Below are 15,424 nucleotides of genomic sequence, written 5' to 3'. Positions count from 1 at the left end.
GGCAGTGCTGGGGGAATGGTTGGACTGGATGATTTTAAAGGTCTTTTCCAACCTAGTTTTTCTATGATTCTGTCAGTGTCCAATGCTTAGATTTTGGCTTTGTGGTGTGTGCAAGGGTGGCTGGAGGAGATGGAGCCTGGCAAGGGGCCTTCCTGCCTTCATAAATGGGCTCCTTGAACTGCAGGAGAGTTTAAAGAATGCTGGTAAGAGGACGGGACGGGCTAGCACTGCTGGGGGAGCCTGGGTTAGCGTGTCTGTCAGCTGAGAGGTTCCCACATGTTGGGTCACTTTTTACACTCTGGAGTAAACTTAGTCTTTACTTTCTGGACCCCATAGGGGTGAATCACGTGTAATGTTTCATATCATAGACTCACAGACTGGTTTGTGTTGGAAGGGACCTTAAAGCTCATCCAGCTCCAACCCCTGCCACGGGCAGGGACACCTTCCACTAGAGCAGGTTGCTCCAAGCCCCTGTGTCCAACCTGGCCTTGAACACTGCCAGGGATGGGGCAGCCACAGCTTCTCTGGGCACCCTGTGCCAGCGCCTCAGCACCCTCCCAGGGAAGAGCTTCTGCCTCAGAGCTCATCTCAGTCTCCCCTCTGGCAGGTTAAAGCCATTCCCCTTGTCTTGTCACCAGCATGGTTAACTCAGTTCTCACTTTCACTATATATGGCATTTACTGTAGGTGAAACTCAAGCTCTTTTTTCCCCAACATAACATTTGTATATAGAAGCCCTCCCCAAAACTAATTATTGAGGAACAATAATCTTTGATTCCAAGCTGCTGCTCCAAATCTCTTCCTACGTGGTCCATCCGTTTTGTCCTTGTTGTGTCTGGGCTCCGGCGGCCTCGGGAGCTGTTCATCTTCCTGGTGTTTTCTTCCCTGTGGCAAATGAGAGACAGATGTTCCCATCTGGAAAGTTTGCTCCTGCCACCATGGTTACAGTTGGAGCCGGAGGATTTGGAGAGCAGCACAGCAGGCTGGGACTTTGAAATACTCATTTTTCCCTGATTGTGATAATTGCCTGTTTGATATCTGTAACTGCTTTCATTTTTCATTCAGGGGGCTTTCGCCTAAGAAGTAAAGAGTGCAGAGGAGTAAATATCCCTTCATATTGTAATAGGAGTGCATGATTTAGGAACAAAATCAATCTTCATTCTGTAACTTTAAATGGAACAATGAGCCAATGAAAAATTACCGGAATACTTTAGCAGTAACTAATCAAGTGAATTGGACAGGGCCTTGATCAACCTGCTCTAGTGGAAGGTGTCCCTGCCCATGGCAGGGGGTTGGAACTGGATGAGCTTTCAGGTCCCTTCCAATACAAACCAGTCTGATTCTATGAGGAGGGTTCCAAGTGAGGATGAGGAAGATTCCCTACCCTGGGGCACCATGGGCTCCTCAACAGTGTCACTGCATCCTTTTGGGATAATGGTTGAGTAGAAGTTGTTGGCAGGGACATGAAGAAATGAACCTGAGGCTCCCAAACTTATTTGCATGGGCAGTAGCAGCGCGGGAAGGGGATTGCTGTGGCTATTGGTAAAAGCAGCAACAGCTCCCTGGTGGCTGCCACACAGTGTGTAAATGTTTTTTAGGAGCTTTCATGACCTGAGTAACTGTTCTCTATTCCCTTGCTTCCTTATGGAAAAGAGGAGGGGAATGGAGGGTACCACAACGTGGTTTGTGTTCTTGTAGAAGCAAGATGACCAGAGTATGAGGGGTTGATGCATGCCCCACCCCAGGGGCTATTGGATGTGATAGTTTGGGGGATGGATCCTGAATCCATGTGTTTGCACTGCTGGCCCTGGTGTGAGTCCATGGACCAAGAGGAAACCAGAGCTAAGGAAGCAGGGATGCTGTGCAGGTGGGTTTGTGCTGATGGATGTGATGTGGCCATGGCGAGGGCAGAGCTGGAGCTGCAACTGTCTTGCCTGGGTGGGAACACAGCAGAAAAGAACTGCTGTGGAGTCCAACCTGTGCTGCTGATGAGTCTTTAAGCCAGGCACGTTAATAGGGTTTTCTAAACTCGCTGAAGGGCAGGAAGGATAAGGATCTGCAGTCTGCTTTCAGGAATAAATTATTAATCTTATTTCCCTTATTAACTGCTTTCGGGACTGCCTGTGCACGATAACATACTTTGCTCTTTCAAGTTCTTCTATCTGAGTTTCACATTGAATTGAGATTTAAGTGAAACAGCTGTGTGTGGGAGAGGACTAGATGGCAATGGAGATACACGGGTTTATTTTTGATGTATAAAATGCCTATCCCAGGCTCAGCAGCTCCCTCCTGTGTGACGCGAGGCTCTCCTGCGAGGTGCCGAGTCCTCTCCCCTCCCACAGCATCTTGCAGCTCAGGAGCCTGGATGTGCTATAAACCCAAGCTGAACAGGGTAAAAATAGGCTGATCGCATTTGGTGGAGGAAATATCTGTACAGGAACATAAGTTACCCACTGCAACAGATGCTATAGTACCATCTTGGCCAACTCCATGCTTTGGCGTGGAGGAGGAGGATGGAGAAGGACCAGCATTTGCTGCTGATCTGTTTGACTCACTCATGTCTCCCAGTTCTGGCTGTAAATTATCATTTATTGACTCGAGCAAAGGAAGACCTTTGGAAGCCACCCTACATGCAAATAAATGCCAGTACTGCTATAGAAATGTAACCTTGACTGCAAAGCTCTTAATGTCTCCTTCTCCACCAAACTGGGACTAACCCAATCATCCTTTTATTCCTAGTCCTGCTGTTCTGGCTGCCTTGTTTCCGATGCTTATCTTCAGTCTTCCCCCTCCCATCACATTTTGATGCAGTGGTGCTGCAAAAAGATAAAATACTGGCTCTTTGCTCCACGATGTGATTCCAGTTTGAGCTTGAGGGAAGCTGTCTGGAAGCAGGTGATGGAAAGATTGCAGTGGCATAACGGTAAATGGTGTCTTCTGGAAGTCTGAGCAATGATCCTCTTGCTTTGCATGTAGATAACCTCTCATCTGCGTGCCTTGGAGAACTGCAAAGGTGCTCTACAGATGGCTTAGAGCCATCAAGGGGAGGGAAAGGCAACCTTAGAGCGGAGGAAAGATGTTAATAACATTTAAATGTAATTCTTCCCATTTCTCAGTTCCTAAATGTGAAAAATATTAGCTTGGTGGAGATTGAAAACAGATGGTGAGCAGTTGGAGCAGATAAGCATGTTATTCAAAATAAACATTCGCCGAAGCTGGGGAGGTGCTGAACCATATTTCATCTCACCCTATTTACATGAGCCGGGGAGGTTACGCTGCTGCTGCCTCTCGTTTGCATTCAGACTAGCACCAGGGAGCCCTGCGGCGGCAGCCAACTGCAGCGGGTCCATCGCAGCGTGTGGGGCTGGGGCCATTTCCCTGGCTCCTTCCTCACAGTGGTGCATGGAGCTGGTTATCTCAACACTGGGCTGCAGGTGGGATCCTGACACTGGAGAGGGCACCGAGGTTTGGTGCCTCCCTTTGGTTGCGCTGTCAAGTGGTCTCTTTATGTGTGTGCAGTTCTGGTGTCCTCAATATAAAAAGGACATGGAGCTGTCGGAGCAAGTCCAGAGGAGGCCACAAGGATGATCAAGGGCTGGAGCATCTCCTGTATGGAGACAGGCTGAGAACATTGGGGCTGTTCAGCCTGGAGCAGAGAAGCTGTGTGGAGACCTCAGAGCAGCTTCCAGTGTCTGAAGGGGGCTACAAGGATGCTGGAGAGGGACCTTCATCAGGGACTGGAGTGACAGGACAAGGGGTGGTGGATTCAAACTGATAGATATAAGGAAGAAGTTCTTCCCTGTGAGGGTGCTGAGGCGCTGGCACAGGGTGCCCAGAGAAGTGATAAATGCTCCATCCCTGGCAGTGTCCAAGGCCAGGTTGGGCAGAGCCCTGGGTGACATGGTCTAGTGTGAGGTGTCCCTGCCCATGGCAGGGGGTTGGAACTAGATGATCTTAAGGTCCTTTCCAACCCAAACCACTCTATGATTGTATAATCCTATTTAGAGAAGCTTTGTGTTGCTTTACCTTCAACCAAAGACTCTTACCCATGTGAGCCATGGGCAAGGAAGCCTCTGGTTCCACAGGCTGTTTGGAGGAAGGGTTCATTTTCCTGACTTGTAGGCAATCTATAATTCATGCCTCTAGGCCCCATGGTCATCTGAGGTGGCAGGGCCAGTGGAAAGAGAGGTGTGTCTGGAGTGTGGCTTATCCGCCTTGCCCTGATGAATGTTTTGGGATGGGCTAGATCCCCTTTGGCAGTGTTTGTCTGCCCACTGGCTCCAGAACAAACTCGGACCCAGAATTTCTTTTGCTAAACTTAAGCTTGGCTGCTGCTACTGGGCTGATTCTCCAGTCCCTTGCTCTCCAGAGGCAGGTAGGAGTGTTGGGCTCTTTGCTATCTAGGGTGAGAAATGGCTTTTTAGGTTATGAGCTTATTCTGCCTGTACTAGATGAAAGTTGAAAACATCTGCTCTGATAAAACCTCTTCTTTCTGTGTGAAACAGTTACCTGCTTTCACTCCTGAGACTCTGAACCGTTGGGCCAACCCTTGTACACAGTCTTTTATTCAACAGACATCTCCTAAACCCAAAACTGTTGATTTACAGACTGAATCTAACCACTTAGGTCAGAGCCTTGTGGACAAGGTCTGAGTTTTGAGTCTTCTCTCTCTGCCCGTACAAACTGCAGAAGGGAAGAGCAAACCCCCCTGTGCACACCTGCTGGTTGTGCAGTGCTGTCTCGTGTTCGGTGTGGTTTTCCTCTTACTTCTCCCAATACGTTCCATGTCCTGACTTCTGCAGGAAGCCAGAGTGCTCGACTCTGGCAAACAGGTTTGTGGGAGCAGTTGCGACTCTGCAGCTTCTTTATAAATGGGATGTATGAAATTGCTCCCAGGCCAGGCAGGTTCCTCCTTCCTCCTTAACTCCCACAGCAGCGAATCAAGGGGAATCCTCCACCTGTGTCAAGAATGGCTTGAAGTTATCTACATGCATGTTCACTGCATAACTGCCCATCACCTCTTCGAAACGTGACCGTGCGTATGGGAGACGTAACCTGGGAGTCGTGGCCCCAGTAAAGTGCGAGGCAGGCTCAGGGTCTTTTTTGCTGCTGAATGTAAATCTCCCTTCCTGGTGTTATTCTGCCGTCTGTTGGAACTATATTTTGGAGTTAGGGAGCAGATGGGGAGCAGACAGTTTGTGTCTGTCCCCAGGGTTATTCCTGGCTCTCTTCCTTACCTTGCTTTCTGGGAGAAGGTAACATCCAGTTTTCCTCCTGAATTGTTTTTATTTCATAGAATCATGGAACCATAAAATGGTTTGTATTGGAAGGGACCTTAAAGCTCCTGCCACGGGCAGGGACACCTTCCACTGGAGCAGGTTGCTCCAAGCCCCTGTGTCCAACCTGGCCTTGAACACTGCCACGGATGTTCTCTAATTCCCAAAGGATTTAAGGACTAATTTAAATTCCAGGTACTTGAGATACTCCCAAACTTGACACTATTTGTTTTTCTTGTGCCTTTTCCCTTTTCTAAAACCCAAAGGCATGAAGAGATCAGTGAAGCAGCTTCTTTATGCAGTTTACAATGCGAGTAAATGCTAGTGGCTCCTCAGAGGTTACCTATTGCAGCAACACTCCCTTTGTACCAACCACCACAGGAGAAAGACTTCTTTGAGGAAAAGAAATAGGATGAAGTATGTCTTGAGCAGGTGTTGAACCTGCCCCCTCTGAAAGTGCTGTGGTGTTGGGGAACTGGAGCCTCAGTCCCCAAGGAGAGCAGGAGTGGGACTTCTCCGAGGACCCTGTTTTTCTCCTGCAGTGCTGTCCTCTTGTCTCACTTGGCTCTTTTTCCTCTCCAGAAATGAGAATCATCAGCTCCACTTCATCCTGACATATGCTGCTTGTTAATTTGTTATGCTAGGATGAGAGCTGGAGCAGCAAAGGAAATGCAGTGCACACCAACAGTCAACACAGCGAATCAACTGAAACCAGGGCCTTTCAGTGTGTCACTGGAGAGGAGAGGGATGAAGGGTTTTGGGTGTATTCAAAGCTTTGGGGCTTTCTAGGCTCTTGCACACCTGGGCCCCTTAAATGGGACACACAAATATATAGGGCACGCAACATAAACTGGTACGTGCCTACAGCTGTCCTCACCCAGAGAGCAGCTTTGCAGCATCTGAAATCCATAACTCCCCTCAGTGGGAAACCTGGTCTTCAGGCTTCATCGGCTTTGGGAGAAGATGAACTTCTTGCTTCCATCCAAGACTGACACATCTCTGTGATCAGGTTTTGTTTTACTCCCGAGTGTATCATCTTCCCATGTGAAACTCCAGCATGTTCAGGGGTGGAAAGGCAGCTCTCCCACCAGCTGGTTGGCCATGTGGCTCCTGCTTCTCTCCCTGGTCAGCCCTGGCAGGTCCTGGGTGCAGAGTTGAGCATGTGCCACTGCAGGTTTGACATATGGGTTGTGCCATAAACAGGTTCAATCTGTGTCTTACAGGCATTGCTTGGAAAATAACAACCCAACATTTGGAGATGTTTCCAACTCCAGGTAGGGCTTGGGAGGAAAACAACCCAGTGTTTCCAGTTTAGGCAGCTGTCCTGCTCTGACACGTGGAGTATTCAGTCATTGACAAGAATTATTCTTCTTGGAGCATTATCCAAGAATCTATCATGGCATTTGGCTCTTTAGCATGATCTCAGATGACTGATACAGTGGAGAGACTCGCAGGCATTTTGAGGAGCATCTCAGCATCCACTCTGTGCATCTGGAGGCAGCGCTGCCATGTTGCCATTGGTGAGGCAGTAAATATTTCTGAGCAGTGAAACATGGAAGAAGGAGACCAGGGAGGTGGCGTTTCCCCACGGACCATCTCACTGGCTCATTTTTAGCCCCAGGTCAACTTGAGGCTGACTCAAGTCTTTGTTCACAGTCTGGTTTGCTCACATGATTCTCATTAAATGGATGTGTTTAGGCTAAAAATGAGGAGCTTCAGAAAGATGGTTTTTATCTGCGTTTATAGATGCCCCAGGTCCTTGCAGGAAGCTTTTAAATTTAACAATCCTGTTTGCTTCTTGTCTCTCAGGGTAAGAGCTTGGAATAGAAGGTATTGGTTTCTTGTGGACTTTGAGTTTGGTGTTTCATGCAGCAGCCCAGCAGTAGCTGGTTTTATTTTGGGGCTGTAAATTCTATGTGACTTCCCCCTATCCCTGTAAATCAACCAAACCAGTTCTGCTTTCCTAATGTGCCCTAGAAGCATTTTAGGAGGCAAGAGGAGAAACCGTAAGGATGGGTTTCACGCTCTGTTTCTCTCCGTAGCATGGGAATATCAGCTTGGACATACATGCCTGGGGAAGGGGGTTTCATAGGAAGGGGGTGAAGAAGATCAAACGAGGCAGGTGGGTGGCGGTGTGCTGGTATTTGGGGTGTGTGGTGGGAATGGGCCAGCAGCAGGCAGGGAGCGATGCGGTGCTCTCCTTGGCCTGCCTGCAGCTGAGCTTGCAGAGAAGAGCATGAACCACATAGAATTATAGCCTGGTTTGTGTTGGAAGGCACTTTAAAGCTCATCCAGCTCCAACCCCCTGCCGTGGGCAGGGACACCTTCTACTAGAGCAGGTTGCTCCAAGCAACGTATTTCCCCCTTTTCTCTGCTTTCCCCTCAAGGATGCCTTTTGAGGCTGATTTAGCCACTGGAGCCAGGAGCGTGGCCACACTGTTCAGCTGAGCTGGGATGTCCCACCAGAGCCCGGGTCCACAGGAGGGCCCCTCAGAGGCTGGAAAAGAAGCTGCAGTGTGAGCTGGTGATGTATTAGACACCAGAGACTGCACACAGGAGAGAGGGTGTCAGTAGCTGGTGCCAGCTCATCTTTACAACCCTGTGCCCATTTGGGTCGCTTGCTGGCACAGCTGCACCAGTGCTCCCTGCACACTGGGCCAGCACCCACCCGAAAACCTGGGTGCCTGTTGCATGGCTCTGGGAGGGGTTGCAATCCCTCTGGAGAGACCATCTCTCAGCCAGGCAGCGTGGACACAGGGTGCATGCAAGGCTGAGTGATGGCTGGCACAGGGGCCACCCTAGTGTGAGAGAGAGAGATGTAGGAACCTTTGATTTTGAGCTTTTTGGTTAAAAGCAAACATGTAAAACTGGTCAGGGAGCTGTTTGCCACAGCGGCTGCTTCAGAGCGTGGTTTTGCTGGTTGGGGAGCAGGGCTGGAAGTGAAACCTCAGTCCCCCGTGCTTGTGAGGTACGTGTGGGCATGGGGGGTGTTGGAGAGATCTTAAATAGGGGCAAAGCAGACTTCGAGGCAGAAAGACTTCGAGGAAGCACCTTCAGGCATGAGGGGTGAGAAGCTGCAGTCAAGAGACTGGGATGGTGACCACAGGCATCCTGAGCCTGCCTGGCAGCACCTCTGGACACGTGTTGCACTCCCGTGCCTGTTCCCAAGCCTGGGACCATGCTCTGCCTCTTCCCTATGTGACCTGGGGCCAGCGGAGCAGCAGGAGCCTGGTGTGACCTCCCCCTGCCTCTCATCTTCACCCATGCTCTGTGTGCTGGGCGGGGAAACGCTCGTCCCTGGCTGGCACTAAGCGTTACCACCTTCTCTTCCTACAGTTGCTGGTGAGAAGAGGGTGCCAGTGATGCCCGGATCGCCCGTGGAAGTGAAGATACAGTCCAGGTCCTCTCCTCCCAACATGCCACCGCTGCCCCCCGTGAACCCTGGCGGCCCCCGGCCCGTGTCCTTCACTCCGACTGCACGTAAGATTCCAGTAATGCTGCTTTTCCCAGGGACCAGCTCTAGCCAGGAGGGAAGGCTCTGCTTGTAGACGTCACTGGGGATGTCTCAGCCGTGCTGCATGGCTATAAGGAAGGGAGGACTAGGGCTTTTCTGCTGTTCTGCTACATATGCAGGATGTATAACAGGGTCTGTAATCCTCCCCTACCCTCTGCCTGCCCCTGCCTTGCTCCCAGTGCTGCCTTGAGTCCTTCTCTTTGCAAGTGCAGCCTTGATTTCCACCATAAACTCCTTAAGAAATTGAAGTCTTTTATCAGGCTGGCTTCAAACGAGCCAAGAGCTGGTCTTTTCACTCTATCTTTTGGAGGAGTTAATTCCCACTCTGCTCTATCTCACTTTGCAGACAGCGTTTCTACAGCTGAGATTAGAAAGTTTTCCTTTTTTCTAATTTTCCAGCCTCAGAAATGCCTTTCTGTCCATCCAGATTCTCTTTTCTCCATCTTCTCTTTATAATCTTGCCTGTTAAGCCGCAGTCAATCCTGGTCCTGCCCATCTGCAGCACAGCCTTGCACCCACTTCTGGTGCAGAGGTGACTCCACGGAGGGGATGGACATGCGGCTTTTTCTTAGAGCCTAGAAAGAGTCCTTTTTTCCTCCCTCAGCCAACATTAAAGCCATTTAATGTCTGCTAAAAAGCATCATCCTGAAGAAAAGCTGCTTTTCTTTGCTGGGCATGGCGTTATCTGGGCCCTGCACGTGGCACATGTGTGTTTTCCATGCTCTCCTCACCCCTTTTGCCCTGCACTGAGCGTCTCCCTAGCTGGTTCTGCATTGCTTTGCTGTCCATGATGGTGCCTGGGGTATCTCACAGTTTCATGCTGGCAGGAGATTTTGGAGGTTTACAATCCAGCTCCATCAGGACACACACTAATGTATTGCGTGGTGCTGGCAGTAGCACTAATCACTGGGTTATCCCGCCAGACACATCCCCATCTCTATGTGCTGAGGGGTTTTTAATGGCTCTCCTTTTGCTCAGGCAGAAAAAGACCATTAGCAAAGTGACAGGAATTAATTTTCCCAATGAGGTTGCTTGGCACACTGGTAAGGGCCAAGGAGCCTGAATCTGCTGATTGCACATGACTTAATTGCCTCTTTCCAAGATTGATGAGAGATGCAGCCTGTGGTGAAGTTTATTCTTGCTGCTTTACTTCTCAGTTGCACGAAAGGGTCTTGGTCAGAGTCAGTGGGTGCGTGTCCTGCACTGTAAAAGCCCACGGCTGGGGCAGGTGAGGAGGAACATGCTGGAGGAAGGCCCTGTCTGCTTGTGGATCACTAACAAAAGGGTTGGAGAAGCAGCAAAAGCCTATTGAGGACCTAAGGAGAGTGTAACAGAGTAGCCCTAGGCAATGACTTTTATGTTCCTAAGAGTTTAGCATCCCCCTCTCCCCAAACCAGTAACCCCACTGGTCTGGGTACACCACCAGTACCCACCTCGCTTGCTTCAGCACCATCTTCTCACCTGGAAGCAGAGGTCCCAGCCCGGCTCTGTGGTCTGTGGGGAGCGGATCCCGGTGCTGTGCTGGAGCAGATAACTGCCGGTTGTTCTGCGGTAGCGGGGCTCACAGGAGGGTCAGGCCGGGCAGGGTGAGCCCCAGCACACAGTGGTTACAGGGCTGTGTCTAACGGCAGCTCGGCCCCAGCGTGTTCTGCTCCAGAGTCCATCAACAGCCACCGCTGCCACCCGTGACAGCCTCTCCTGAGGAGCTGCAGCCCCCCGGCCCTGGGTGGATCTCACAGCCCCATTTCTGCCAGCTATAAATAGAGCCCATTGCTCTGCCGGGTCTTTCATGTGAAACAATAAGAGGAAGTGAAACAGAGAAGTGGGTGAAGTGCCTCAGTCATAGCAGAGCTGTTCATAGAATCCCAGACTGGTTTGTGTGGAAGGGGCCTTAAAGCTCATCCAGCTCCAACCCCTGCCACGGGCAGGGACACCTTCCACTAGAGCAGGTTGCTCCAAGCCCCTGTGTCCAACCTGGCCTTGAACACTGCCAGGGATGGGGCAGCCACAGCTTCTCTGGGCACCCTGTGCCAGCGCCTCAGCACCCTCCCAGGGAAGAGCTTCTGCCTCAGAGCTCATCTCAGTCTCCCCTCTGGCAGGTTCAAGCCATTCCCCTTGGCCTGTCCCTACAGACCCTTGTCCAAAGCCCCTCTCCAGGTTTCCTGGAGCCCCTTTAGGCCCTGGAGCTGCTCTAAGGTGTCCCCTTCAGGAGCCTTCTCTTCTCCAGCTGCCCCAGCCCAGCTCTCTCAGCCTGGCTCCAGAGCAGAGCTGCTCCAGCCCTCGCAGCAGCTCCGGGGCCTCCTCTGGCCTCGCTCCAGCAGCTTCACATCTCTCCTGTGCTGTTCCCCAGAGCTGGATCAGGGCTGCAGGGGGGTTCTCCCCACAGCGCAGCAGAGGGACAGGATCCCCTCCCTCGACCTTTGCTGTTTCAGAAGCTTTCTCTGGGCAGCTTTCCCCCTATTTATAACAATTTTATTGTGAAATAAGTGCTCCATATGAGTAATTCATGGGAGCTTTGCCTTTCACATAGCTCTGTGTTTGCTGGTGCTCCATGGTAGCTGACCCTGCAGGTACATGCCATCTCTGCAGGACATCTCTGTCCTTTTGCTGCCTTGGGGAAGTCGATGTGGACAGGAGTTGCTGAAGTTGTGTTGTTCCATAACAAAAAGCGTGAGTTCGCTTTGCCTTTGTACTTCCATTCTCTTAATCCTGGCCTTTGCCTTTATTTTATCATCTCTGTCTGCGAAAGGACACGTCTTTGTTATGCCCTCAAAGAGCCTGTCACCCCTTGGTTAGCAGGAACCACCTTTGATGGTCTTTTCAGCCTTATCTTTCCCTTGCATCTTAACTGACTCTGGTTAAATCTTCCTGGGTTCCCCCTGTGCTCACCACGGGAGGTCCAGGTGTGTGGAGCCTTTCCAGCCTCCAACCCTAGTGTGCCCCAGAGCGGTTTAACTGTTCACATCCCTCCTGCTGCCTACTCCGAAAACCCCTCCCTGCGTCACAAGGATTTGGTGTGAGCCCCACAAAGCTGCAGTGACAGTTTTGGCATCTCATTTGGCAAGTTGTTGCTCCATCACTGCGTGCCCTGCATGCAAGGGGCAGCTCTGCTGGGTGGCTGCAGTGCTTCTCTGAATGCCATCATTTGAAATGCTTTATATAGCTTGTGGCCTTCTCTTCAGCACTTGCATCCTTAAAGGATTCAGGGCTGGGCTTTAAGGATAAACCAGTGGATCAGCTAAAACCTTATTTATGATGATGTACTTTTCACCTCTCAGACTCTGGTTTATGCTGCATTGGTGCCCCAGTGCACAGCTGCTCTTCAGACAGGGCTCTAGATTGCACAACAGCAGTGTGGGGATGTCAACAATTGGTTCTAATCCCTCGCCGAGTTCCCAAACTTCCAGCCCCTCAGTCTGTTTCGACATGCTCACCACTTACAGGAGGCACTGCTGCAGATGGGACCAGGTTGGGAAAAACAACCCTGCTTGTGAAACTCCCTGTAAATCCCTAGGGAGGTGCAATGGGAGCCATGGGCAGGATGCTGTTGGTCCTCCTTGGGTTGAGGAGGAGGCACCTGAGCTGCAGGTTCTGCTAATGGGACCCTGGCTGTAATGAGCACTGGTGACTTACTGTAATCGACAGGGTTGGGAAGGATGGTTGGGATGTCTGGTGTCATTTTCTGCCTGACAAAGGCCAGGAAACCCTGATCAGTAATTCTTGCTGAGGGCTGTAAGCTTTGAGCTAAAGCACATTTAATTCCTCTGCCTGAGCTTGGTCTGGCACAGCAGCAGCTCTTTGCAGCCTGACCCCATGTCCCCTCAGGCTGCCTCAAATGCAAACAGTGGGGCGGCTGCTCTGCTGAGCCCTAATTTTGTTGGTGTTTGATGGCCCTGGGTATGAAGCTCACTGAGCCTGGGAGGTGACTGGTTGTGGTGTCAATCACATCTGAGGAAACTCGGGAGGTTTAGATTGGATATTAGGAAAAGATTCTTCCCTGTGAGGGTGCTGAGGCACAGGGTGCCCAGAGAAGCTGTGGCTGCCCCATCCCTGGCAGTGTTCAAGGCCAGGTTGGACACAGGGGCTTGGAGCAACCTGCTCTAGTGGAAGGTGTCCCTGCCTGTGGCAGGGGTTGGAGCTGGATGAGCTTTAAGGTCTCTTCCAACCCAATGCCTTGGCTGGGTGTGTGGTTCTCGTGTGCTGGGGGCTGCGAGGGCATCCCTTTGAGCCCGGGGGAAAGCTGAGGAGAAGGCACATGCGTTGTTGGTGACCAGCTCCATCACTGGGTGCCCTCCAGCACAGTGTGCAGGCTCTGCTCTGCTCATAGCCCCTTTCCTGGTTCTTGCCCTGTTTGCTCACAGCAATTAGTCACCAGTAGCAGGCTCCTGGATCCTATTGAACACCGGAGGACATGACCATCTGATGTTCAGTGTCTCTTCCCTCTCCTATTTGCAGTGCCCAACGGAATAAACCATTCCCCGCCGACGCTGAACGGGGCTCCATCCCCACCCCAGAGGTTTAGCAACGGTCCTTCCTCCTCCTCCTCCTCCTCGCTGACCAACCAGCAGCTCCCAGCCACGTGTGGTGCCCGGCAGCTCAGCAAGCTGAAGCGCTTCCTCACTACCCTGCAGCAGTTTGGCAACGACATCTCACCAGAGATCGGGGAGAAGGTCCGGACCCTGGTCCTGGCGTTAGTGGTAAGCCTCACATCCCAGCTCAGGCTGCCTTGATCTTGCAGAGCTCTTTGGGATGGGATCCTGGCAGCCAGCATGTGCCCATGTTACACAACATTGTGTGTCTGCATGTTTACAAGCAGAGCTGTTGGCTGAGCAAGGCTCTGCGGTGTTTATGCTCTCTGGTAAACTTGCTGACTTCTTTCTTTCTTGGCTTTGGTGGGTTTCAAAAAGCTGTTTGTCCAGTGGCTTTGCCATCAGCTTGTGTGCAGCTAAACTTAAGGAATTCTGGATGGACTGGGACAAAGCCTTTCTCTAAAGGCCCCAGGTCTGGTGTCATCGGCTATGCTGGGTTTCTCCATTTCTTCTCATAAATGAAACTGTTCACCCAGTTCAGAAGAGTCTGTAAGTTACAGTCTATAGCTTGGGAAGTGTTTTCTTGCCTATGCAGATGTTAATTGCCTGACCCCAACCGCAGATCAGTTTAACTCTGATCTGCTTCCATACAAAGAAAAACCAGTTCCAGCCACGGCTTACTTAGTGCTGGCCTGACTTCAGTGTGTCAACTCAACGCTGCTCTGCTCAGCAGAGGAGCCAGCAGTAATGGGAAGAGCAGGGTGCTGTTGCTAGCAGGGACTCACTCCAGGGTGCTGGGAGTCCTGCTCTGCTCCCACGTGTATAGAGACTAACAGGACACCTCAAAGATGTAATTTATTGATAAGCAGTGATGTATTTAATGGGCTGTTTTCCTCTTTATGGGCTGCTCCTGCCATGTCTTAACCCAAGCCCACTGGCACAGCAGCGTGAACTGTTGCCAAAGTCTGCAGAGGATGGGAAGGCAGCGGTTGCAAAATCAGAGGTCTGGGCTCCTGGTGTGCTGCTTTGTGGGATTGCGTATGTGCATTGCCAGAGGCATTGGTTCTTCCAGACACATTCTTGCCTGTGACAGTCTGAAGGTGCAGCTATAGGAAAGGGCTCGGTCAGTAACTTGTGCATCTTCTGTCCTTTTGCATTCCTGTGCTCAGATTTGCAAGAGCTGGGCTGGGTGGCAGTGCAAACACTGTCTGTGCATGTCCTTGTGCCTCTTAGCAGCTGTGGACAGCTGAAAACACCCTTCAAAAACCAAGTGAACAAGTCTTGCTGCAGAAGTGTATCAAGTATTTGCAGGTATACAAACTACCTGGTAGAAATGCTGTGCAAGCCCAGACTTGGGACTGAGACCCTGGAGCACAGCACCATGCTGCCCAGCCACCACTGGTCCCATATGGCACCCAGTGCTGATCCCAAGCTCAGCTCTGCTGTTTGGCATGGACAGAGCAACCCTGAGTCTGTCCACAGCCTTGGGGGCTTTCAGTGTTTCACAGAATGATAAAATGGTTTGGGTTGGGAAGGACCCTAAAGCTCACCCAGTTCCAACCCCTGCCACGGTCAGGGACACCTTCCACTAGAGCAGGTTGCTCCAAGCCCCTTTGTCCAACCTGGCCTAGAGCACTGCCAGGGTTTGAGCACTGGATGCAAAATGCTGCTGCTGAAGGAAGGAATATGCATTTCCCTGGATGTCAGGTAGTACCTTAGCTTACCCTTTTGGAAATGCAGATGTTAAGCTGTCCAGGTTCCTCTGTCATCTCACCACTCATTATGGTGATTGCTGCAGGGCTGAACTTTGTACAGGCAGGTTATCAAACGCTGCTTGTCCCAGGGAGCACCAGCCTGCACAGCCCCAGGGGATGTGCTGCAGGAGCAGCAGGGTGATGGAGACCTTGTGGCTGGTGGGTAGGTTAGAGGAGGTGAGCTGAGCAGGAGGAAAGAGGAGAGGAAAGGGTGCAGCTCTGAGCAGCTGGAATCACTGCCTGGCTCCCTGCAGGAGCTGCCAGCTGGGTCCTGCTGCTTCCCAGAGTCAGGCTCTGCTCCCAGCCCTGGAGCAGGGAGGATGCTGGACCAGGCAGCGCTCACCCCTCGCCT

At 51.3% G+C, this 15,424-nt stretch overlaps 1 protein-coding gene across 1 annotated transcript in view; it reads left to right on the top strand.

Moving 5' to 3' along the window:
• Window positions 1-8,619: 8,619 nt before the first annotated feature.
• Window positions 8,620-15,424, top strand: part of LOC104412305 (protein CBFA2T2-like) — a 15,681-nt gene continuing 8,876 nt past the window's right edge. The window contains 2 exon segments of the mRNA XM_010022981.1: window positions 8,620-8,755; window positions 13,245-13,486. Coding sequence (XP_010021283.1) covers window positions 8,638-8,755; window positions 13,245-13,486 — 360 coding nt within the window. The 5' untranslated portion in view covers window positions 8,620-8,637.

This window comes from Nestor notabilis, unplaced genomic scaffold (genome assembly GCF_000696875.1).
Source record: "Nestor notabilis isolate BGI_N333 unplaced genomic scaffold, ASM69687v1 scaffold23139, whole genome shotgun sequence".
NCBI lineage: Eukaryota > Metazoa > Chordata > Aves > Psittaciformes > Psittacidae > Nestor > Nestor notabilis.
The sequence above is the reverse complement of the archived record's forward strand: the minus strand, read 5'-3'. Positions and strand labels throughout refer to the sequence as shown.